This window comes from Ambystoma mexicanum, chromosome 12 (genome assembly GCF_040938575.1).
Source record: "Ambystoma mexicanum isolate Mex_15411 chromosome 12, UKY_AmexF1_1, whole genome shotgun sequence".
In the NCBI taxonomy this organism is placed as follows: domain Eukaryota; kingdom Metazoa; phylum Chordata; class Amphibia; order Caudata; family Ambystomatidae; genus Ambystoma; species Ambystoma mexicanum.
Genome location: NC_090936.1, coordinates 992,036,431 through 992,061,762, shown reverse-complemented (window position 1 = coordinate 992,061,762; position 25,332 = coordinate 992,036,431). Strand labels below are relative to the sequence as shown.

The window sequence follows — 25,332 nt, the reverse complement described above, 5'->3', positions numbered from 1 at the left end:
TCCATATAGCAGCAGCTACCTCTGGAAATGGCTTCCTCTGTATGGCAATTCCAGACCAGATTGTGCAGGAAAAAAGCCAAAGAACAATAGGGCCAAAAGCATTGTGGCATGGCAATCCTAGGGTGCTAGCCACCTTGTCAAGCGATTTTCAGTAAATGCAAAAGTGCAGGAGTAAAAAGTATTAAACATGGTAGAAATATATCTGCTGCCAACAACCAATTCTAGGCATATAATTGTAAACAAAACAAAAACACACAAAAGGTTATTAGGTATGCAAGTATCCTAACCGCACTTCAGTGATGTTTGAAGTTGTAAATACAACAAATCCATAAAGAGAAAGTCTTGCATCTTGTGAGATCAGCCCACGCTCACCATATTGTACTACCTATGTTCAAAAGATCAAGAGTGGTCGGCCTCCCAGCAGTTGCTACCACGCAATGGAATTACCTCATTCCCACGCTAATAGCAGAAGAATCCCATGCTGCCTTCAGAAAAGCCTTAAAAACATGGCTTTTTGCCTGACACTTAAGTAACTCTTTATCTTAAAGAACTTCACCCAAGTTATGGGCTCCACCTGGACTTCAGGCAGTATTGACCACCATATGTTATGTGTATGTAGTCTGCATCAGCGCCTTGATGCCCTTGGGTTTAGGCACTTTACAAATATAAACATTTAAAATTAAATACATCCTACAAAAAAAGCCCTACATTTTAAAGGCATTCAAGTAAAGTAGCTAATTTTGACTGAACAAGTTATACTCCACCTTCTAAACACCATCAGAAGATGTGTCCGTTTGGTAAGAATTGGTGCAGTCACACTGTGTGGGACTAAACACTTATCCGCTTGGTGTTGGGTAATCCAGCTTTTGGTATAGGTCTGTACTACACAGGTTGGTAGTGTGACTGAGCAGCCAGGCCTATCTCAAGAGGGGTAAATGTGAGCTGTACAGATAAGTCAATACAAGTAACCAAGTACCACTTATACTAAGATTTCAGTTACAATTATCAGTTTTTAATAAGCATTCTGTAAAAAGGCAATTGATTGTGACATTTCAAGTACACTTTGAAATTACTCTTCAGAATTAATAAAGGTAGTGGATAATCTTTGGATATGCTTCATACACTTCTCCACCCTGAGGTGACTTCAATCACAAGGATAGTATTGACATTTATATATCGCACCAATACTTTTGTAAACTCTAGTTGCAGAAAGGAAGGGTTAGGGGAAATAAAAAGGTTAGAACAATTTCTCAGATAAGGCGATGACAAAGGAATCCTCCAATGAAATCTAGATAAGCCTCAGGGAAGAAGGTAAGTACCACCAAAGCTGTAAAAAAAGCTCTGGTTAGAAGAAAGGGGTCCAGCTGGATTTCGTCTGGCTAAAGCCAAGCAGACCCTGGTTCCTGAGCCTCAGTTGTGGTGACCAGAGGGAGGACGTCTGGATGACTCCTGCGGCAGTACTCAGGATGGTCGTTGTTAGGCAAGATTGGGTGCAGTACCCTTTTGGAGACTACAGCAACCTTGACCTCCTGGCAATAGGAACCCAACCTTTGGTATAAGTCTATTACACACACACAGGTAGGTAGTGTGGCTAAGCCGCCAGGCTTAGCCCTAGAGGGGTCAATGTGAGCAGTAGGGATTTGACACAGATTCACAGTGACAAGTATTCAAATAAACTCTTACACAAGGTTTCTTAATTAAACAAGTATTCATTATTTAACAGTCACTTGAGTAAGCATTCTTCAGAAGGCAGCAATATATATGTAGCACAAAAATACACTTCAAAATACACACTTAGTTTCTCTAAATCAGCAAGTACCCCTTTGGGATGGCACCGTTTCTTCCTACACCCTGCGGTGACTTATATTAATGTCCACAGTGTCCTAGTTACTTATCACTGGTACATTTAGAGCAATACTGAGTTGGTGTCAAAGAAAGGTGTTTGGGAATAAAACAAAGGTTAAACAAATATTCTGAAGCAGGTAAGTACTTTTGAACCCTTCAATGCAAAGTAAATGAATCCTTTCCTGCAGGAAAGGTAAAGCACAAAGTCAGAGGTAATAAGAGTCTTTCAGGGAACCAGCCCAGTCAATGTTAGCCAATGTTAATTGAGCAAAAAGCTAGGTGAACTGAAGCACTTCTTGCAGGTAAGTAAAAGTCTTGCACAATGTTTTAGAAGTCTTTGTAGAAAAATAGAAACACTGTATAGCCACAAGCTGGGAGGGTGCGAGGGGCAAAGCTGCAAGCAACTGCACAAACACTCCAATGGACCTACGCCAGCTTGAATTCACAAATGAAATTTTAATGCACATAAGTAACCAAAAAGCACCCTTTATGACGACACTTGTTTCGACATCAGCCGCCTTTTTCAAATCAGGGCATTTAGTATTCATATATAATTTTCCAATGTTACATCTGTCCGTTAATTAAAATTAATGGGTTAGCTGCCGTTAGCAAGCCAACGCAGGTGACAGGCGCACAAGCTATCAACTGAGAACAAGTAAGGCTACAGAACAAGAGGTAAGTCCTCTTAATTTCATAGTACCTTTGGTTAGAAGAAAAGGTTCCAGCTGGATTCTGTTCCTGTGTAGCTTTGCAGATCCTGCGACTCTGTCGTGGGGACAAGAGGGAGGACATGTGGGGACTCCTGCACTACAAATTGAAGGTCAACGGCAGCAATGGGCAAGCTTTGATTCAGCGGCACTTCACGGTTTCAGCTCCTTGCGTCTACAGCAAATAGCACCACTGCGGTCTCTCGGATACCACTCTGGACTTTCCTTGCATCTGGAGTCCAGCACTCTCGAGGTGACTCAGGCTTGCTCAGTGCCACTTCAGGGGAGGATCTTCCAGAGCTAGAGTTCATTTGGGGGTGTGGGGGTATTGGGAGCGGGGGAAGAGTCATCCTTTGCAGGTCTTCTCTAGTTGAGAAATTCGGAGCTTCAGCACTGCAGCAGGGCTTCATTGGGCAAACCAACGATCCACGAGTTGCAGCAGGCGTCTCTTCCAAGTTCTTCTTCGGATTCCTTCGTCCAGTGGTCAACTGCCTTCCAAGCAAAAAGCCTGTAGTTTTATGCAGGTTTCTCCCATTAATTCACAGCCTAGCTGTCACTCACAGTAGGGTGGTTGTCCTCCGAGGACAGCCCTCCAGCCAATCACACTTGTGTGCATTCTTGTAATCAAGGAGTCTAAGCACGGAGTTTCGGGCACCACCCTCGCTTCCTGCCCTGCTAGACACTTTGGAGCCAGAGCCGATCTTCACTCATGAATCCCGCCAAAATGAACAAAGGGACCAAACCTGGTTTGGCGCACAGAGTAAATCTCAAGTACCACCTTTCCAAAAAGAAATGGCGAAAAAAGATTGGGGACATTTTGACGAAACGGGCACCCATGGGTGTCTTACTGCAGCTGCAATTGCAGCCCGCTGTAAAAACACACAATGGTAGTAAAAAGTAAACCACTGCGACCAGCCATTCATTGTAGAAAAGGTAACCAAAATGTTACATGAGAAACTAGACAAATGGGATACTAAGTAACCCCTCCAGCAACCTATTGTAAGATAGTGTGGTCCTGGTCTAGAAAGTTACAAAGTGTAAGTAAAGTCAATGTCACTTCACTGCTCTTGGAAACAGTTTCACCGAGAGAAGGTTTTTAAACCTTTGGGAAATTTAAGAGACTTCCCTGTGCCACTGCACTGAAGGTGCACAATGTAAAGGTGATGCCTATGGAGTTTGTCAGAGTCCAAAGTCAAAAGAAACAGAGCCCAAAACAGAAAAATACATGAGTGGGAAAAAGGTCTCGCTCTCTCCAGGTTAGAAATTAAAAGTCCTAAAGTCCAGCAAAAGAGCTGGGGGTCTCTAAGGTAGAAGGGAATTAGCACATTTCTGAGAGTTCTCCCCAACAGTCGTTGGCAGCTACGGGTTTTCTTCGTTTCAGCGGCACTTGGTGGTTTTAGCTGTCCGCAAACAGCACTGATGCAGAACGATGGGCACCGGTTGGACTTTCCTTGCTCCCTTGGTCTTCCACTCTGGTGACGGGACTCTGGATCAGGAGTTCCTGTTTCTGGAAGGTCCTGGGGAGGTTCCTGGAGCTTTTGGCCGGATTCGTTCTGCAGAAGACATTGCACTCGACTATGCTTCTGCAGCAACCAAGAGGCACAGCAAGTCAGTGATTGACCCAAGTTGAGTTCGCCTTGGGGTTAGTTGGTCCCACTAACCCAAGGGGAGAAGTGGTTCCATCCGGAGCTTCTCTGTCAAGGTGGAAAAGGAGTTCAGGACAGCAGCAGGGCTACAGCAAGCAATTCAAGGTCCAGGAGGTTGCAGCGGGCTTCTCTTCTCAGTTTCTTCATCGGATGTTTCTTCCAGTGGTCTACTCTGCCTGTAGTCCCAAGAACCTCCCCTTTTAAGAAAGATTCCCCATTCATGCACAGCCCAGGCTGTCAATCACAGCAGGATGGCTGTCCTAAAATAACAGCCAGCCGGCCAATTAGGACTGGTTTCGTGCAGGCACACCTAGAGACAATGGACAGGGGAGTTTTGCGACCCTCCCTCACATCCTGTGCTTCCAGACACAATGGAGCCAAGGGCAGGGTTCAGGGCTGAAGCCTGCCAAAGGTAAAAAAACAAAGTGCTCAAACCGGGGCTGTCATTTTCAGAGTCCCCAGGCCGATTGGAAGGAGTGCTACAGCAGGCTCTCTGGTTGCTGGAAATAGTTTCAAACTCCAATTCTTCAACTTCCTCTTCGGTTTTGATTCCAGTGGTCAACTAACTTCAGCTTCTAGGATCGGACTTTTAAGCAAGAACCCAGCATATCAAACAGCATTGGAACATTCAAACTGGGGCTGCAGGAGATTGGCAATCCTTTCAGGACAGCCAGCCTTCCAGTTTTAACTGGAATCTCGCACTCAGGCTGGAAGACAAAGTGCTGCAGAGTTTGACTCCTCCCTCGTTTCCTGCGTTCAGACACTCTGGAGCACGGGCGTGAAGTCCACAGTACTCCCGCTGAAGAGAAAAATGAAATAAATCCACACAAAGGAATTTCCCACCCTGGAGGTCAGGTGAAGGAACAAGAAATGACAAAGAATACTAAAATGGTGAAAAAACAAGACGGGGACGTTTTGGTAAAATGAGCCCCCATGGGTTCCATCGAGGCTCTGCAAACAGCCTGCGGTAAAGGTGCACCGAATTAATACAAAGGTTCACTGCCACCAGCTATTAAAGGTAAGTTTGTCCTTGTAAAAAATGTTACATTTAAAATGAGAAAGGGGATACTCAGTATCTCAAAAGCACTGCACATAAGGTGGGGGGTGCTGGTCTCACCTAATAAAATGTAAAAGGAGATCCAAAGATCCTTTCTAACCTTGAGAACCATAGTTCTCACAAGATTGTAGGTAATAACCCTGTGGGAGACTACACCAGCCTTATCCTCTTGGCAATAAGGAAGCAAACCTTTGGTACAGGTCTGTACTACACAAGTTGGTAGAGTGACTGAGCAGCCACACCCATCTCAAGAGGGGCCAATGTGAGCTGTAGAAGTAACAGATTTGCAGCGACAGGTATTCAAATGACACTTCTACTCAAGATTTCTTATTAAAATAATGTATTAATTTAAGTCTGTTATAAAATAAGCCTTCTTTACAAAGGGAATATATAATAAAATACACTTCAAAAATACAATCCTTCAGTTTCAGTTAAGTTCGATACACTTTTGGGATGTCACACTTCCTACACCCGGAGGGGACTTCAAATGCTAGGACACTGGACATTGATATATCACTTTTTACTTAAATGCAATACCGAGATTGTGGAAAAGGGAACAGGTTAGGGAAGGAAACAAAGGTTAAAGAGTTCTCTGAACAGGTAACTATTTTACCATCCCCCAATGAAGCATATGTTAACCCTTTCCCAGCTATACAAGTTACGTATGACTTTTTGACGGACAGATCAACAAAGTCAGAGGGGAAGAAGAGTTTACAGGGAGCCAGGACAGCCAATGGAAATTGAACAAAGTCTAGGGGAGCAGACGCACTTCTTGAAGATAGGACAAAAGTCTTGCACAATGTTATATAGAGTTTGTTGAAAAGAATCACGGTCGGGCCACAGGCTGGGAGGCTTGAGAAAAAGCAAAGATGCAAGCAACTCGGCAAAGGGCAGCAAATGCCAGTCTCCAGTGAGAGCAGGCAAGCTACACACAAGAGGCAAGTACCCCTAGTTAGACAGCACCACAGTGGTTCTTGGACACCTTCATCTCCCCTTGCTTCTGGGGTCCAGCACACAGTTGAGGTGGCTCAGGCCACCCTGCTTCGAGAGGCTCCTCGGTATCTTCCTGGAGCTCGCGTCCAGCTTAAAGACTATGCACTTGTTCCTGGTATTCCTGTCACCTAGCACTTAATTCCAGCAGCAGTGAAGTAGTAAAACCAGCAGGGAGAGGAGTTCGTCAATTTCGGCTTGGGGTCAGTTGGTCCCACCAACACAAGGGAATAAGTCATCTGTTCTGGGATTCTCTAGTCGATATGCAAAATGGAGCTTCACTACTGCAGCAGTGCTTCACCGGGCAAACCAATGGTAATTGAGGGTGCAGCTAGCTTCTCTACCAGTTTCTTCTTCGGTTCCTTCGTAAACAACTCTGCCTTCCTTGCAAAACACCTCCCCTTTTATGCAGGTTTCTCCCATTCATTCACAGCATAGCCGTCACTCACAGCAGGGTGGCTGTCTTCCAAGGACAGCCAGCCAATCACCTTTGGTGCATTCCTGTAACTAAGGAGACTAAGCACAGGGAGGTTCAGGGATCTCCCTTGCATGCTGCCCTGCCAGACATGCTGGAGCCAGAGGTGGGCCTCACTTGTGAATCCCACCAAAGACAAAATGTATAAAGGGACCAAACCTGGATTGGCGTGCAGAGTAAAACCCGAGAAAGACCTCACAAGCAAGAAATGGTGAAAAAAGAAGAATGGGGCCATTTTGACAAAAACTAATGCAGCCTGTGGTAAATGCAAACCACGGTAGTTAAAACTAAACCACTGCCACCAGCCATTCAGTGAGGAAAGGGTAACAAAAATGTTACATGAGAAGCTAGACAAAGGGAATACTAAGTAACCTCTCCAGCACCCTATTGTAAAATAGTTTGTGCTGGGTCTACAAATGTAAGTAAAGTCAATTTCACTTTACTGCTCTGGGAAACAGAAGTTTGTACCAGAGAAGGTATTTAAACCATTGGGAAATATGGATGACTTCCCTGTGCCACTGCACTGAAGGTAGTGTGTGACAATGTAAAAGATGACTATGGAGTCATCAGGACAGCCAGCCTTCCAGTTGACTGGTTGCAGGTGCGTGTTAGGCAAGAAATGGTGTAGTAACACTAACTACACAACCCCTGTCCTCTTGGTATCATCAAGGGAGCGGTTGGCATTGAGTGGACATCTCCATTGGTGTTTGTGAGAAAGCCGTCTGGTGATTTACGTTTGTGTGTTGATATACAAAAATTGAATAGATGTGTACTACTAGACCTTGATCCTTTGCCCAATATGGGGGAGATGCTTGCTGTAATTGGTCATGGGTGTGTGTTTTTAGAATTGGACATGGCCTCCGCATACCACCAGGTAGAGTTGGAGTAGAGTTGCAGAAAACTGACGGCATTTATAATGCACAAAGGGGTGTTCCAATTTTGTAGGATGCCCTTTCGGCTTGCTTGTGTCTGTGTTCCAAAAGATAATGGACAAGCTTTTTCGTGGAATTAATGGGGTGTTCTGCTTCCAGGACAATAAATTGGTGTGTGGGGAAAATTAGATTGAGCACGACCAAGTGTTGGATTTAGTGCTTAAAGGGATGGTCTAGTAAACATTTTTATTTAAAAAATAGATAGGCAACATAAAAAAAAAAAATACTAGCATGCTCCGTTTTAAAACTTCCTATGTAAAATTTTGAGCTATTCAAGCTCAAAATTTGCAAAAGCAAGCACAAGGGCGCATCCATTTTGTGAAATGGAGGCCCTCCTGTGCTGGCTTTTGCGGCACTAATGAAGGAAAAGCCAGCCAGCTGTAGTAAACAAAAGCTACCGCTGGGTGGCTTTCCCTTCATTACTGCTGTAGGCGGAGGACGGGGACCGGAGACCAGAGCAGGAAAGCTGCAGCTGAATCTCGGTAAGTGCTATTTATTTATTTTTTTTAAATAAGCACTAGCTGCGTTTTTTTTTCTACGTTTTCTGGGCTGGAGGAGCCCCCACGGGGAGCCCGAGAGCCCCAAATGGGAAAGCAGATTCAGGCAGAAACAACTCGGCATTGCGGAAAACAACCGCGTTGTTTCTGCCTGAATCTGCTTTCCCATTTGGGTCTCTCGGGCTCCCCAGAGGGAGCCCGAGAGCCCCAAAAGGGAAATCAGCTGTAGGTAGAAACACTACGCGGCATGTAAACATAACCACGTTGTGTTTCTGCCTGCTGTGGCTTTCACTTTGGGTCTCCGGAGCTCCCCTGGGAGCACCGGAGACCCAAAGTGATAGCCACAGCAGGCAGAAACACACGTGGTTCCAAGTTTTTCAGGCTCCTCCGAGCCGGAGGAGCCTGAGAAACTTGGAAAGAAAAACCGCAGCATTTTCCAACACAATAACGTTGTATTTATGTTTGCGGTCGCTTTAAAAGCGACCGCAAACATAAATACAACGTTTTTAAAGCTGCGGTTTTATTTGTAAGTTTTCCGGGCTCCTCCAGCCCAGAAAACGTAGAAAAAAAAACGCAGCTAGTGCTCATTTAAAAAAAATAAATAAATAGCACTTACCGAGATTCAGCTGCAGCTTTCCTGCTCTGGTCTCTGGTCCCCGTCCTCCGCCTACAGCACTAATGAAGGGAAAGCCACCCAGCGGTAGCTTTTGTTTACTACAGCTGGCTGGCTTTTCCTTCATTAGTGCCGCAAAAGCCAGCACAGGAGGGCCTCCATTTCACAAAATGGATGCGCCCATGTGCTTGCTTTTGCGAATTTTGAGCTTGAATAGCTCAAAATTTTACATAGGAAGTTTTAAAACGGAGAATGCTAGTATTTTTTTTATGTTGCCCATCTATTTTTTAAATAAAAATGTTTACTAGACAATCCCTTTAAGATTCACAGTCAAACAATAGAAAATTGAGAGAAGAGACATGCGTGTTCGTAGTGAATAAAGTTGAGTATTTGGGGCATGAAATATCCGCGCAGGGAATAAAGCCCAAAAGTGCCATGGTCAGGGCTATAAAAGGAGGTGGAAAGACCAAAGACTAAGGGAAAATTAAGTTAGTTTTTAGGGATGTTAGAATTTTACCAAGAGTTTGTAAATAATTAGGCCGATAAGGTAGGTGAGATGAAGATTATTAAAGAAGAGTTTACGTGGAGCAAGGAGTGCGATTGTGAATTTAACATAAGGAGATTGATCTTGCAGGCTCACTGGGTAAAATTCATGCTAGGAGAAGCGTGATCACGGTGGATGCAAGTGATGTGGCCGTAGGAGCGATGTTAGACCAAGTGAATGTAGGAGCAGAGGAGATAATTGCTCATGTATCAAGGGGATTGAAAGGTGCAGAGAAAAGATACTCTGTGTTGGAGAAAGTTATTAGGATGTTATTGGCCTGTTGAAAAATTCAAGATTTTTGTGTGGGGCACAGATTTTGTCGAAGACAGATCATAAGCCATTAAAAGCCATTTTTGAGTGCAAAGGTCTCAATAAGGTATCGAGACGAGTGGCAGGTTGGGTTTCCATGGTTACGGTGTCACAGGTTTGAGATGTGGGCGATATCTGGGAAAGTCAATACTTTGGCTGACTGCTTTCCCTCCTGACACCTACCCAAACTCAACAAAGAGGGCGAATCATCGGAATTCATTTTTTTTTACAAACTATGAGGGCATTGTAACTAAGGAGGAGAGGATGGATGCCAGGAAAAATGAGATGTTATCAAAAGGTACAATTATACGTGGAATTAGAATGGCTCAAGAAAGTGGGGGGTAGGGGTAATTGCAAAGTGAAAAAGCATTTCGGGAGGTGCGTGATGAATCAAGTGTTAACGAGATAGTTTTCCAGTGGGAACGTACGGTTTTCCCTGAATTACTTAAGGTAAGCATAGTTGACCTAGCACACAAGGGACATTGGTGTAAACAAGACCAAGGCAATGTTAAGAAGTGAATACTGGTGGCCAGGTTTTGACAGATTAGTCTAGAGGAGACTAACCGATTGTGTTCATTGGACATGAGTTGTAAGGGGGTGTTGGCAAGAGAACACCCAATGATCGAGTCTGATGTACCACAAAAAGTCTGGGACAATGTTGCAACGGATATCCTGGGACCCGTCGAGATGGGCTTTGGCCGGGGGGAAAATATATTTTGGTGACGGTTGATTTATTGTCACGGTGGTGTGAATTCAAGATAGTTAAAGAAATATGGGGCGAGAACATAGTTGAGTTTCTGCAGGATGTTTTTGCAAGGGAAGGAATTCCCAGTAGTATATTAACAGATAATGGTTTGCAATTTACCAGTGGGTGTTTCAAGGAACATGTAAAGAAACGTATGAAACGCAAGTGATCAGCATTGTATCATCTGGAAGGAAATGGCATGGTTGAGAGAATGAATAGGAGTATTATGGATGTGATTCAAATGGCTGGTGCATGTGGGGTGGACAGAGATGGCAATTCAGGAAAGAATAGAAGTGTTGCGGATGGCTCCACATGCTACACCGAAGGGGACTCAATTTTAATTTATGAGGGGGCAGATAGCCAGTACTGAGGTCAGTCCACCCGGGGTTGGGGAGAGAAAGTCTGGTCAATGAGTTAAGGGAAAAGTTGAGAGATGAAAGGGAAATGTGTGATGAGAGAAAATGAGAATGGGTAAGAAGGAACTCGGGGTGGAACGTGGTGTTTGGGGGGGAATAAAAAAAAGGGGGTTTGTAAAAAGGAAAGATGTGTTGTATTCTGATCCTGTGTGAGTGATCCTGTATGAGTGATTGCAGTTATGAAAGGTGCTGCGAGTGTAAGTGGTTGTCAGGTTTGGAAGAACAGGATTGCTATTGTGAAGAGGGGCTGTGTTGAATAAAAAAGGGAGATGTGTTATAATGCGTCTCATGTATATATTAGAATGATCCTAGGTTAGCGCAGTATGATGTAGATAATCTAAATGGAGTGCTATGTGTTAAATTGATTCCAGCGGCAGCTGTTGCTGTGCTGGGGGTCTGTACTACAGTGCTTCAAATAAATAACGAAAAGACTTTCTGGTGTCGGCCATCCATTCTTACAACTAGGTAACCCACCTTTTGGTATAGCCCTTTACTCCACAAGTTGGTAGTGCGACTGAGCAGCCAGGCTTATCACAAGAGGGGTAAATGTGAGCTGTAGCAATGAAATTCGCGAATACAAAGAGCCAAGTAACACTTCGATTTAAGGTTTCAGTTAGTTATTTAACATCAGTTTTTAAATAAACATTCTTTAAATAGGGCAAGGTATGTAATAATCAAATATACTTTAAAATACTTTTCCAGAATCAGCATAAGTTTAGTAGATACTCTTTAGAGATGCTTTTTACACACTTCCTGCACCTGGAGGTGACTTCATTCACAAGGACAGTAATGGCATTTATGCATCACTAGTACACTTTGCAGATTCTGTGGTAGCAGAAAGGAAAGGTTAAAGGAAGTAAAAAGGTTAAACAGGTTCTCAGGGCATGCAAGTACACTTAAATCTTCCAATGAAACCTGTACAAGACCTTTCGCAGCAATAACAGTCTAAAAACAAGTTGTCACCTCTAAGGGACAAAAAATATCAAAGTCAATGGAATTTAAGAGTCTGCAGGGAGCCAGGACAGCCAAAGTCAATTGGAGCACAGTTCATGCACTTCTAGAGACAAAGGACAGGGGAGTCTCGGGAACCTCCCTCACTGCCTAACCTTAAAGACACAGTCGAGCCAGAGGCGGGTTTCAGGACTGAAGCCTGCCAAAGGCAAAATTAACAAAGGGCTCAATCCTGGCTTGGCGCACAGTAAAACACAAGAAAGCCTCAACTAGAAAATGGCAAAAAAAAAAAAAAAAATTACTGGGCCATTTTGACAAAATGGTCACCCAGGGGTGCTATACTGCAGCTAAGGATTCAGCCTGTGGTAGAAAAGCACCATGGTAAGAAAATTAAACCACTGCCACCAGTTATTTCAAGTAGTGAGGGTAAACCAAATGTTTAACATGAGTAGGTAGGATAAGGGGCTACTAGGTAACACCCACCCCAGCACTCCACATAAGATGGTATGTGCTGGACCTACAAAGAGAAAAAGTAAGTAGTCAATTTCACTTCTCTATTCTTGGGAACAGTAGTTCACACAAAAAAAAGGTATTTAAACCTTATGAGAAATGTAAAGGATTTCTCTGTGACACTGCACTGAAGGTGCTGTGTGTCACCACACAACAAGTAGATGCCTATGGAGTTTGTCAAACTCCAAAAACTAAGGAACCATACAATCCAAATCAGGTAAAAACACATGAGTGAGAAAAAAAAGTCACTCACTCCAAGGTTAAAATTAAAAAGTCCCAAGTCCAGCAAAAGAGCTGTAGGTCTCAAAGGTTGAAGGGAATTCGCACAGAAATGAGAATTCTCCCTAACAGCAGGCATACCAGAAGTCAAACGACTGCTGAGTGTCTGACTCCTCCCTAGTTTCCTGCATTCCCAGACACTGTGGAGCCTTTGCGAGCTTCCAGAGAGATTGGCAGTGAAGACGATAGTCAAACCAGGACCTCGTCCACCCAGGATGTCAGAAGGATCAAGAAAGGACAAGCACACAGGAAATGGTAACAAAAGAATGAAGCCACCATTTTGGGTCAATGGTGACCCTTCTGTGTATTACTGGTGCTGTAAACAGCATGGGGTAAAAAGAACAGAAAAATCAGTACAGCACATCCACTGCCACCAGTCATTTAGGTATGCTGGTCATTGTAACAGAAATGTTACAGGAGCAGTGAGAAGGGGGATACCGTGTACCCTCCCCCCTCCCTAAGCACTCCACTTAAGGTGGGGCATGCTGATTTCACAGTAGAAAAAATAGACAGGATAAAAAAGTATCCCTCTACCCTTGCGAACATGTGTAAAGAAAAGAAAAGTAAATACAAACGGAAGCCCAAAGTCTCACAGATGGAGTTGGCATATAAATGAATATCTACCCAACACTTAGCCGACCATAAAAACAGAGAAAGCAATGTTATTAAAAGACAAATATTCCATGGCTACAGTGGCAATCCGGTACTCTCGAAGCTTAACACCCCAGATCTCACTTGACCACTAGCACCCCGCACCCACCCCTTGCCACCTGAAACCATGCCAATGTGGGGCACCCAATTCATTTCTTTATCCATTACATTAAAAAGCTCTCCATGACTGTTCCCTGCTCTGTCAGCTACAATCCGCAGTCCAGTTACTTACCCTTTCTCATTGGCTTCCGTGAACCAGTATTTGTACAGCTGGGCTCTGATGTAATTGGGAGGCCGGGAGCTGAATGGATACTCCGACCTTTCCACCTGCAGTAGGTTTATCACTGTCAGGAAGCAAACAAATCTCATTAGCAATGTCTCAAAACCAACTTTCCCACTCATTTAAAATACATACTCCTTTGCCCAACACAACAGAATAGCATTCAAGTGGCAACAAAGTAGTTAATACATTGAATACTAGCCGATTAAACACATTTATGCAGCATAAAGCTACTCATTTGTTCAGACTTCGTGTTGGGGAGAAATTTCATTTCTGTGCCAATTTCCTTTAACCTTAGGGACCCCAGCTCTTTTGCTGGACTCTGGGCTGTTTAATGTTTACTCCGGAGTAAGTGGAACTTTTTCTCACTCACTCATGTGTTTTCCCAGACTAATGATTTTCTATGTTCCTTACTGTTTTGAGAGTCTGTAAAACTCTATAGGCATCTGCTTTTGCATAGCGACAGCACCTTTTGTCCAGTGCCACTGAAGTCCCTTGGACTTTTCGTAATATTGAACTACATTTTCTTGGGTGAATTACTGTTCCCAAGAATCATAAGATGACCCCGGTCCTACTTACCTTTACTTTATGGGTCCAGCACACACCACCGTAAGTGGAGTGCTGGGGGTTACATGTTAATTCCTTTAACCCATTCCTCATCTGACATTGTTACACTAACTCACTTGAATGGCTGGTGGAAGTGGTTTCTTTTTTTTCTACCCGATGACATTTCTGCAGGCTTATACCTCAGCTGCAGTGATGCCACCCAAGGGTGACCATTTTCTCAAAATTACCCATTTTTATCCCCCATTTGTCAGCTCGTTTCGTCTGGGCTTTTACTCTGTTGGCATCAGGATTTAGTCATTTGTGTATTTTGCTTTTGGCGGGCTTGAGCCCTGAAGCACGCCCAGGCTCCACTGGATCTTCCGTGTCCTTGGCCTCTAGGTGTGGCCGAGTGAAACCCGTTCCAATTGGCCGGCTGGATGTCCTGGAGGACAGACACCCTGCTGTGATCGCCAGCCTAGGGCTGTGAATGAATGGGAACTTGAATAAAAAAATAATAAAGGTTTTTGGGACTAAGAGCAGAGTAAACCACTGGAGGACAACATCTGACACATAAGATGAGAAGATGCCAGCAGCATCCTCCTAGAGCGCAAAGTGCCAGGTGAAGCCCTGCAGCTGTGCTGACCCAGTTTTCGAATTGACAGGGAAGACTCAAAGGATGACTTCCGCCATTAGGCTGGAGGGACCAACTAGCCTCGAAAGAAACTATTTTGGCGCAACCCCCAACTTGCTGCAACTTTCCAAGTCTGCAGAAGCCAAATACCAGGGGTACCTCGACCACTTTTGAGTGCATTGTCTTCCGAAGTCCAAATCCAGCCAGATGTTCGTGGGCATCCAGAGGACCCTACAGAAGCAGGAAATCCACATCCAAAGTCTCCTCAACAGAGTCCAGGACCGAGGGATCAAGGACATCCTAACCAGAGCTTTTCGTTCTGTGGCGTCGAGGAAAAAGGCGCCAAAACCACAAAGCCAATGAACCGACAGAAATCCATTGCTGCAGAGTCCCTCTCTCGAGTGCTGTCGCAGGAGCCCCCCAGATGCCCTCCCTTTCGTCACCACAACCAAGGACCGGGAAGCGTCTACTACATTGTATCATGAAGGCAACCAGCTGGAACAACTTCATTTCGAAGGTACTGTGGGTCTTGGAGTACTTTATTCTTTTGCCATTTGGGGGGCTTCCCATCTTTGGAAGTGTGATTTAACCCTAGACTAAATTGGCCTCAACTTGCCTGAATTGGCCTTACAGCTTATGCTTTCCAAAGGAGACTCCTCTAGAGTTTGTGATTTTTCTTTTAAACACCGGCTATTTAAGAACATATTTTTAAGAAGAGCATCAGAACCTTGACTGTCCATTGACTTTGGCTGTCCTGGCTCCCTAAATGCCTCCTTCTGAACCTATTGGCTTAGGCAGTGCTTGTTCCCTTACAGGTCTTAAATGTTGAACACTTCAATGCTGAGATAGATTCTCCCAAAAGGGATGCAGGCAGTCTAACTATTCTTATAACCCATCAGTCTGTTCTGATCTAACCCCAACCTTTCCTTCCTTGAAAGCAATATTGCAAAGGTGATCCTATATAAATGCTATAATGACCTCAAATGACATCACCTTCGGGTGCTGGAAAATGTGTAACATATGAACGAATCACTCACCTGCTTTATTGTTCACTGTTTGAATTGAATCCCAACTTGGGATTTTACAGCTAATTACTGCTTTTTGAAGAATGCTTGAAATATCTGTATATTTATTCGGTCTTTAATAACACACCTAATAACGTACCAGAGTTCTGTTTTCAAGTGAGGATCTGTGTTTCAAACCTCAGGATAGTTATGAAAATAGCTTTTTATTGATATTTATAGCCAAGAAAACCCGAGCAAATAATGGAAAATCACCCATGCCTGTGAAACATTGCCATGTTTTAATCCGGCAAGGCGTCCCAAAAGAGAAAAGGGCAAAGTTGGCAGCTTTATGATATCCACACATGGGATGCCAAACTAGGTAAGGATGATCCTTACAGGACATCCTGTTACAAACACTAATTTGCATGAGAAGATACTGGTCTGATTTGTAACAAAGGCAACATTTTCAGGGATTTCATATTTGTCCATTTTTCAAAGTGAATCCAAATTCGTTGGAATGGCAGATTTGAAAGCCATAGATTGACTCATTGAACAGTGCCAACCCACATGATTTCTTATATCATTAAGACAATTGTCTACATTCATTAATTTGAATTTATGTGGATTTGCCACTTCTCTGGCTACTGCTGTGATATGATACATGCCAACCAATAGCCTTGAGAAAGGCCCAAGTTGGTCGGGACATGTGTCGGCTGGGGCAAGGCTTTGTATTTATCAGCACTTTGTTTGGCAAGGGCAATGTTTTGATCTTTGTAACATGTGTTTATTAAATAATTATGATTCAACTGGAGAAGCACGATTTTCTGGTGTACCATTCTGTACAATGTAATTTCAGAATAGGTTAGGGCAATACCCATGTACAGAGACAGCAGCTATCCTTACTTGGTACGGAGTGTATTCGAACCCTATACCTGGACTGCCCATTTGTTTTTTGCTATCCACAGGACAGCTTCACCAAGACCAAAAAAAGTGGCTGCTGTGTGAAAACACAAGCTGTTCCATGCCCAAGGTGAACTGGCCCAGGACGTTGGTGCGTTTTAAGGTTGTGAAAGTGCCATGGGAAAGGGCTAGAAATAATGCATACAGGGAACATCAGGTTATGGACAGTGGCAAATGTTTTAAGAACCACTAATGGTATTGTTATGGAGGTTTTACAAAAGTCACTGTCCGGGATAGGACCTATGAAAGCCCACCTTGGGTGTAGACGGTTACACCTCTTAGGATCAGCCTGAACTACTCTAGGGTATGGTAGTGGCAAGCAACCAGGCTTAATCTAAGGAGGGAGGAGGGCTGTTCAGTACAAAGACCTCAGAGTATACCTTGGCTCAAGAAAATCCTTACGAATTATATACAAATAGACATATGCTCTAAGGCACACCGTTACAGTTCGAAGTTCAGGTAAGTACTATAAATCACATATCTATGCAGTATAAGATCACTCGCAATACTCTTTCAATGGTAAACCACAGATGCACTTCGGTTGAAGAGAGGGAAATTAACATGTCCATTGCTTCAGCCCTCCCCTCCATTTCGACGGTATAGACCTGAACAGTGCATTTCACTCATACCATCTAACCCCTCACCAGAGTTATATCGCCAATGCGAGAGAGGCCATTCCTTGAGACAACCGTACAGACCCCACCCACATGACGTCACCGAAGCAATAAACCTGCAGGCGATAGAACCCCTGGATGAGCTGTAATTATGAAAGACAAATGGTGTCACGGCTGAGGCCAACAAACGTAGGTGCATTAGACATGAAGTACATAAGCATCCAAGCTCAAAGAAACATGAACGCTAGGCCAAACTGCACTTAGAGGTGAAGGAAATGCTTGCAACCACTAGGGTCGAAAACATACCCTTCCCTATGCTGAAACGCAAGTCGCATTGGAAAACAAAATGTTTGCTTAACACCAAACCCAACTGAAATGAGTCCATGTAAACAAAGCTGGGGAACACTCACATTAGGTCAATGGGAGAGATTGAAATGACATAACAGCAGAGGCCCCGACTTGCTGGGTCGGCAGAAGAGCCAAGACCGAGCAGCGCAGACATCAAGTGCATGGATTTCCAATGTTAGCGGAGAAGGAGAGACTCAAGCCAGTGTTGGAAAAATACAGACAAAAGGCAGATCTCAAACTGCACACAACTATCTAAATGAAAAAAGACAATGTTGTAGGAAGGTCAGATTTTCATCAGCTCACACCCGATGCCGAGGAGAAAGTAGCTTGAACAAGCCTCCAAAAGCCAGGAAGATAACACCCATGGTAAAATCGGCTAAAATGATCCTACATTTCTGAGCAGGATAATTCAAAACACTCTCCACACGTGACTTGCAGCTGGCAGAGAAGGCCTTTCCATTAGAGGCAGACAGACATTCATTCCTGTTAAGCAAGAATGTATGCAGTACCAGTTGGGTGCACTAAAACCACCCTGACCTCCTGGCAATAGGAACCCAACCTTTGATATAAGTCTGTACTACACAGGTTGGTAGTGTGGTTGAGTAGCCAGGCTCATCTCAAGAGGGGTCAATGTGAGCTGTAGGGGAGTTACATAGTGACAAGTATTCAAATAAACTCTTACACACAAGGTTTCTTGATTAAACAATTATTAATTTATGTAACAGTTTGAATAGGCCTTCAGAAGGGGCAATAAAATAGTAACAAATACACTCCAAAATCCACAGTTTCTCTAAATCAGCAAGCACCCATTCGGGATGGCACACCTACACCCTCAAGTGACTTAAATAGCTAGGACAGTGGACATTAACATATCACTGGTACATTTAGATCAATACTAGGATGTGTTGCCTTATTCTAAAACTTCTTTACATTGACAGATCACACAAATACTCTTAAGCAGGTAAGTATTTTTGAAACCCCCGCCCCCCCAATGAAAAGTAACTTAACCCTTTCCTGGAAGGAAGTTAAAATACAATCAGAGGAGAGAAGAGTCATCCAGGGAGCCGGGCCAGCCCCTGTCAATTGGGCAAAAGTCTAGGTGAGCTGAAGCACTTCTTGCAGGAAAGTAAAAGTATTGCATAATGTTTTAGAAGACTTTGGAGAAAAAGAAAAACATGTAGGGCCACAAGCTGGGAGGCTTGTGAGGTGTAGAAGATGCAAGCAACTCTACAGTAGCAACCAACACAGGTCTCAACTGAGAACAATTAAGGTTACAAGAAAAGAGGTAAGTTCTTAGACTGTACAGTACCTTTGGTTAGAAGAAATGGTTCCAGCTGGCTTCTATTCCTGTGTGGCTCTGCAGATACTTCTGTTCCTGTACCTCAGTCGTGGAGACAAGAGGGAGGACTTCTGGGGACTCCTGCAACACAACGGGATGGTCGGCGACAGCAAAGGGCCAACTTCAATTCAGTGGCACTTCGGCGTTTCAGCTCCTTGCGTCTGACAGCAAATAGCAACACTGCGGTTCTCGGATACCACTTCAGACTTTCCTGGCTTCTGGGGTCCAGCACTCTTGAGGTGGCTCAGGCTTGGTCAACCCTGCTTCAGGGAAGTCCGGAGAATCTTTCTGGCACTTGGGTCCGACTTCAAATCAAGTGGATTGTTTTTGTGTTCCTCTGCCTGGCACTTCAGTTCCAACAGCAGTGGAAGTACAGCCAGCTTCGAGAGGATGTCCAAACGAGTTCACTTTTGAGTTGATTAGTTCCACCAACTCAAGGGGAGAAGTCGTCCTTGCACGGCTTCTCTAGTTAAGGCGAATTAGGAGCTTCAGCACAGCAGCAGGGCTTCACCAACGGTCCAGGAGTTGCAGCAGGCTTCTTACAAGTTCTTCGGATTCCTTTGGTAATGGTCGACTGCCTTCCAAGCCAAAAAGCATTCCCTTTTATGCAGGTTTCTCCCATTCATTCCGGCCTAGCTGTCACACAGCAGGGTGGCTGTCCTTGCCTGAGAGACAGCCGGCCAATCACCTTTGGGTGCATTCCTGTAACCAAGGGGATTAAGCACAAGGAGTTTCAGGCACCTCCCTCACTTCCTGCCCCTGCCAGACATTCTTATGTGGAGTGCTGGGGAGATTCAATGTATCCCCTTTCACACTAAAGCTAAAAATTCTGTTACAGGGACAAGCTTACCTTCAATAGCTGGTGGCAGTGATACCTTGTATTAATTAAACGGACCCAAGGGTGTCCAATCCTACCAAAATTGCACCTTTTTTTGCCATTTTAGTGTTTGTCATTTCTTGTTCCTTCCCCCGGCATCCAAGGCGGGAAATTCCTTTGTGTGATTTTTGTCTTCGGCTGGAGTCCACTGGACTTCCTGCCCAGGCTCCAGTCTGTCTGTGAGAGCAGGAAGTGAGTGTAGTACAAAACTCCCCAGCCCTTTGTCTTATGCCTTGCTTGGATGGGGACAAACCCAGTTAGGGCTGGCTGTCCTGATTGGAGAAAGCAGAGGTTGTGCTGTAATTCCTGATAAATACTGCAAACCTGGAAGCTGAAGATGTCGACCACTGGAACTTAAACCAAAGAGGAGACGAAGGAAAAGCGGCAGAGAATTTCCAGCGACCGCAGAGCCTGCTGTGTAACCGGAGCTTGCTGTAGCCCTTCTTTCCTATCGACCTGGGGCCCCTGAAAACGACGACCCTGACCAGGGAGCCTGATGAGACGCACTAGATGCAAGATCACCTGCATTTTGAGTCATCCCACGCGTTGCTGCCATACTCCAATAACCTGGGACCTCAAGCCACCGTGCGGTGCACAGTCTTCCGAATTCCAAATCTCGCAGAAATGTCGTGGGCATCCTGGTGGATCTCCAGAGACATGAATCAAGACTGAAAAGTCCCCTCACCAGAGTGCTGGACCTTTAAAATGAGAAATCAACCACGATTTTCTGTCTTTTTCTGTGCTTGTGGAAAACGTGCCAAATCTGCAGAACCGCATTCAGCCACTGAGGAAACCTTGCCTAGAGCCTTCTTCATCGATCCCGGCTGCAAAGTTCCTTCTGAGGTCTTGCTTTCAGTCTCCACAACAGGGAATCCACTGACCGGGTATTTGGCTGCAGACCCTGAAGTTCTCCTGCTGCAAAATCTTCATTGCTGAGGTACTGTGTTGGCTTTGGTATGCACTTACCTTAAGCCTATTAGAATTTCTGAGTAGCTGTGGGTTGTTTTCTGTGATGGGGAGTCCTCTCATCCAGTGCCCCCAGTCCCACTGCAGGAATCCTGCTAGGGTGTCTTCTGTGAAGCCCCTGGACCCTCCAACTCTAAAGTAAAGTACTTACCTGTTTGCCCAGTTTTCTTAAGGAACTCTGACTTTTGCTACTAAAGAACCTATCCTTACACTGCCTGCTGGTCAATAGTCCTAGTGACCCCCTTCTGCCACTGAGAACACTCATGCTCCAAGAATAAGGGAAATACTTTCAAGTGATTGGGACTTATGCCTAGAAAAGAAAATAAGTGTTTAAAAGTTAGTTACTTGCAAAGAGTTGGTTGGTAACTAACTAAGAGTGAACAGTTCTTAATGATCTTGAATATGTAATGCATGATTCTTAAAAGTATGGTTAACATCTTTTCTTCCTTAGCAACTGTTTTACCAGTCTAAATAGTAGATGTGAAGGTATTTAACGCTCCTGTGATTAGGTTGTGCCTCATCCCAAAAGTAAAGTGTTGGTATCACCAGATTAGTCCTTTGAGGATAATTGTGTCCCCCAACTGGATCTTGCTTCCCCCGACTTGCTGCTAGCCTGTCCTTAATAAGTCTGCATTAGGTTGTTACCTACCTAGAATAACTATTCAGTAAAGTGTAACATTGGGTCTTACTTTCCCCTTCATTGTGAGGTTAAAAAAAGTATGTGGGGTTTACTTAGCTTGTGTTAGCGGTGTGCCATCCAAAATAAGTTGCAAGAGTTACTGCTTACCTCAATCTGGGGTTCCCTGATTTCAGAAGCATCTGTAATTGTATATTAAATCCTTAGGTTTTACTCACCCAAAGTAGTTATAGGTGTTTTACTGCACCTAGAAAAAGTGTTTCACTATTCACCAAAAGTATATTGTCCAGCTGACTGATTAAGTAATGTGTGCTAAGAATCATTATACAACTGGAAGGGTCTACTGCCCTTGCATTTCTGAATGCAATTGTAAAAAGTAAACATTGGTTTTTACTCCCAAAGAATAGGCTTGACCTATACTGAATGTGTATGACAAGGTTTTGATTTCCCTAGAACTACTGTTAGGTGCTTCAACTAAGGTCTGTACTTGGGTCTGTGTACTTTCAAGTATAGCGTTGTGTTTTTATACTGTGATTTCATAGTGTTTTAGTGCTTACTTACCCCTAGATTTATCTGGGCCAACCTGCATTTAAATAAATCCTTTATTTTTACAATACAAAGTATTTCAGGGTTTCTTCGGATCATTTGTATTACAATTTCACTTGTACTGATTCTACAGCCCTCTCTCCCTCCTAAGATAAGCCTGGCTGCTATGTCTACGCTACCATGAACTCAGCAGTTACAGCCTTGTAATGGAGGTCCCAACCTGTGTATATATATTGAATCAACAGCTGAATGAAGTGGAGACCCCCGCCCCACTTAAACCTAACCAGAGAAATTCAAAGGGACATGTGCTGTTGCAATTATGCAAAAATGGGTTTTTGTAATGTTACAACATACTAGTATTCAAAGGCATTGTGTTTATAGTGTTGAAAATGGCATTACCATGACGTAATAAGGTGGCAACACATTGAATGGACAAACAGATATTCTGTACACAGATAGAAAATCGTTCTGGCTAAAATGCCTTTAATGAAAATGCAAGTAACCAAAATGTGGCTTGAACAAGAAGAACTGAGGAGCTCAAAGTGTGTAATGACAAGATCATTTGAAAAGGTGAGACATTCAGGGACATCAAGCCTTCAGAAACTTGATTAAGGGGCAGAAACCAGACCGGCCTGGTCGAAACCCGTATCTGAAAAGTCCGGCTGCACCAATTATAAGTTGAACCGAGCACCGAAGCAGAGTTAGGAACGCATGTTAGAGCGCATTTCATTTTTGAAGGTTTTAGTCCAATTACAATTAATTGCCCAATGAGCTAATGTAACGATGTTGTTGCTTAAGATTATGCAGGGAGAGGTGGGGGCATTTTGCTCCCTCCCATTTTGCTATAAATGAGCTCTGTGTAATTCTGGGAGGGGGTTCTTTTGAGGCAGGGAACTTGTCCACAGCAGACAGGGCTGCGCTGTGTCAGCTATGATGAAATAAACCCTTATGAACTTAACAGTATCTGTGCTGATATATTTGAGTGGCCCTTAATGAATTGTGTTGGAGTATGTGAATCCTGCACCCCAACCTCCTCAAGGTGCAGCCATCTTATTTTACAGGTACTAGAGGGTGTGCACTGACCTATGGGCCCGTCAGAAGACTGTGCGCCCTCCGGTACATTTGGCAGCAGAGGACGGTTTCTGACCATCAATTATTGATTTAAAAACGTCACCTAATGGCCGTTGACAAAGTAACTCTAGGTCTTCAGCAATATCACAAGTCCTTCGCCATTTCGGGCTGAGTGGACTGTGAAGCTCCCCATAGACAATGACTACAGGCGGGGCCTGAAGGGACCCGGCACATCCCAACGGACCAGACGATAACCTGAAGAAGGCGGTGATCGAAAGGGTCGGGAGAACAGAAGGTGAGTGAAAAGCTGCCATAGCCAATAGAGACAGTAACACGGGGATAAAGAATAATGGCAGTCAAGATGTGGGAACAAAACAAATATGTTAACTGCATTTAAAAATGAATAACAAGAGTAAAATATGAATGAGGGACATGCATGCAGGTGTTCAGGGTTTGTGTCTGACTTTGTTACATGTCAGGCTATGTATGTGTCTAAATTTGTATGTTGGGCATGTGGCTCGTTTCGTGGCATATCTATTTGCGTGCCCAGTTAAAACAGTGGAACTAGTATAATAATGATATTTCAAGCTGAATAAAAAATTGGCGTCAAGCCAAGGTTTTGAAATTGCAAAAAATTGCATCAGAAGAAGTGGTCAGATATTTTAGTTTAAGGCACACACATTTGTGGTGATTGCAGCCCAAAAAGAGTTAGACAACCTGTCAAAAATGAAAAATGCTGGTACACTTTAAGTGAAAACATTGTGTTTCAAACCAGCACCTATGGAGTTAAAGTTGTATTTCCTTGTAGCAGGAAAGATAACTGATCGTGCTAAGAATGATACATTTTCGCATTGAAATGGCTGAGTTATATTTGATTTATGGAAGTACTGTTCTCATGCATTAAGCGCACTGCAACATGTGGCAATGTTTTAACTGTGAGGTCCTGCTAAGAGCCAGGAACGTGTAAAAAAATAAGAAATGATTGAAAAATTCTTAAAGCAAAAATAGAGCTCTGGTTTTGTTAGAATGTGTGTATGAGGTTGCAAGTAGTGATTAAAGGTAGTATTTATTCTGTGGTTGTTTTAACAGCAGAGCAGCAGTTTGGAAAAACAGTTGAGAACGAATATGTAAAGGGGGTTTTGACAAGAGAAATAAATCGGGCCCCCCACTAAGAGTCCACGAGAGCGCGGTGATCAAACAAAGAAAGGAATGTGCAAATAAGGAGCCCTTGAGATAAGCACGGAGGACGCTCTCCAGGCGCGCCTTGTAAGATTGCCTTAATCACACAGAATATTATAAAAGGACCCTATCAGCCACTATTTGACAATTTGGACAGTCTGGGTGTCACCTACAGTAATTATGCAGACACCCAGATCCTCATACCCCTTTTGGGCAACTATGAAGAGGACTTGGCTCTGGTGAACAAAATATACACCCTCATTCAGGCATGGATGGCAACCCATGGCCTCTGCCTGAATGATAAGACTGAGATCCTAACTCCTCGGATCTAACTTTAACTTAAAAAAATTAACTCTAAACTACACATCTTTTAACATTGACAATATCATTAAGGTTATGCCGGAGGTAAAAATGTTAGGAATCTACCTGACTCCTCTCTTAACCTAAAAAAGCATGTTAACTCTCTCTCCTTCACCACCGCCTACACCTGCAAATTAATCCGAGCTGCCAGACCATTCCTGTCCAACGCCAGCTGCATTACCCTGGCCAATGCGCTCATCATGTCCAGACTAGATTACTGCAACGCCCTGTATTCAGGAGCCAACAAGTATTGACAAACTCCAAAGAATGCAAAATAACGCTCTTAGAGCAGCTCTGAACATCCCTCAGAGAGCACATCTCTAAATTCAGGAGAGGCCCACTGGCTAAAAATAAAAAGACAGAATCATCCTCAAAACTATATCCCTCACCGCTAAATGTCTCACTCTAGCACCTCCCTACCCATCGGAAAAAATTACTAGGAAACTCACCGCCTGACCATTGAGATCTGCCAACACCTTCCTGCTTGACATTCCCAGATTCAAACTTGCCACGGCTGGAGGAACCAGCTTCCCAGTCAAAGCTGCACAAGCATGGAACACTCCCTACTGACCTTAGATGCCCCCTACCGTACGCCAGATTCAGAATCAATGCTCTCAAATGGCTTCGCTCCAATGATCTATAACTTCTTCTCTCCCTGACATTCAGTCTAAAAGCCTGTGGCTCACTTATCTTCGCACTCATAAGTGCAACCGCAGGCTCTTTAACCAATGACTACCCACCTCATTTACTGTATACACTTTATAATAACTGACTATACTGTACCTTGTACTGTATCTCACAATGTAG

General features: G+C 43.9%; 1 protein-coding gene across 2 annotated transcripts in view; it reads right to left on the bottom strand.

Moving 5' to 3' along the window:
- LMF2 (lipase maturation factor 2) overlaps positions 1 to 25,332 on the bottom strand; it is a 482,758-nt gene that overhangs the window by 26,802 nt on the left and 430,624 nt on the right. For both annotated transcript variants that reach the window (XM_069629496.1, XM_069629497.1), the window contains exon 12: positions 13,400 to 13,511. In XM_069629496.1, coding sequence (XP_069485597.1) covers positions 13,400 to 13,511 — 112 coding nt within the window. The remainder of the gene's footprint in view (positions 1 to 13,399; positions 13,512 to 25,332) is intronic.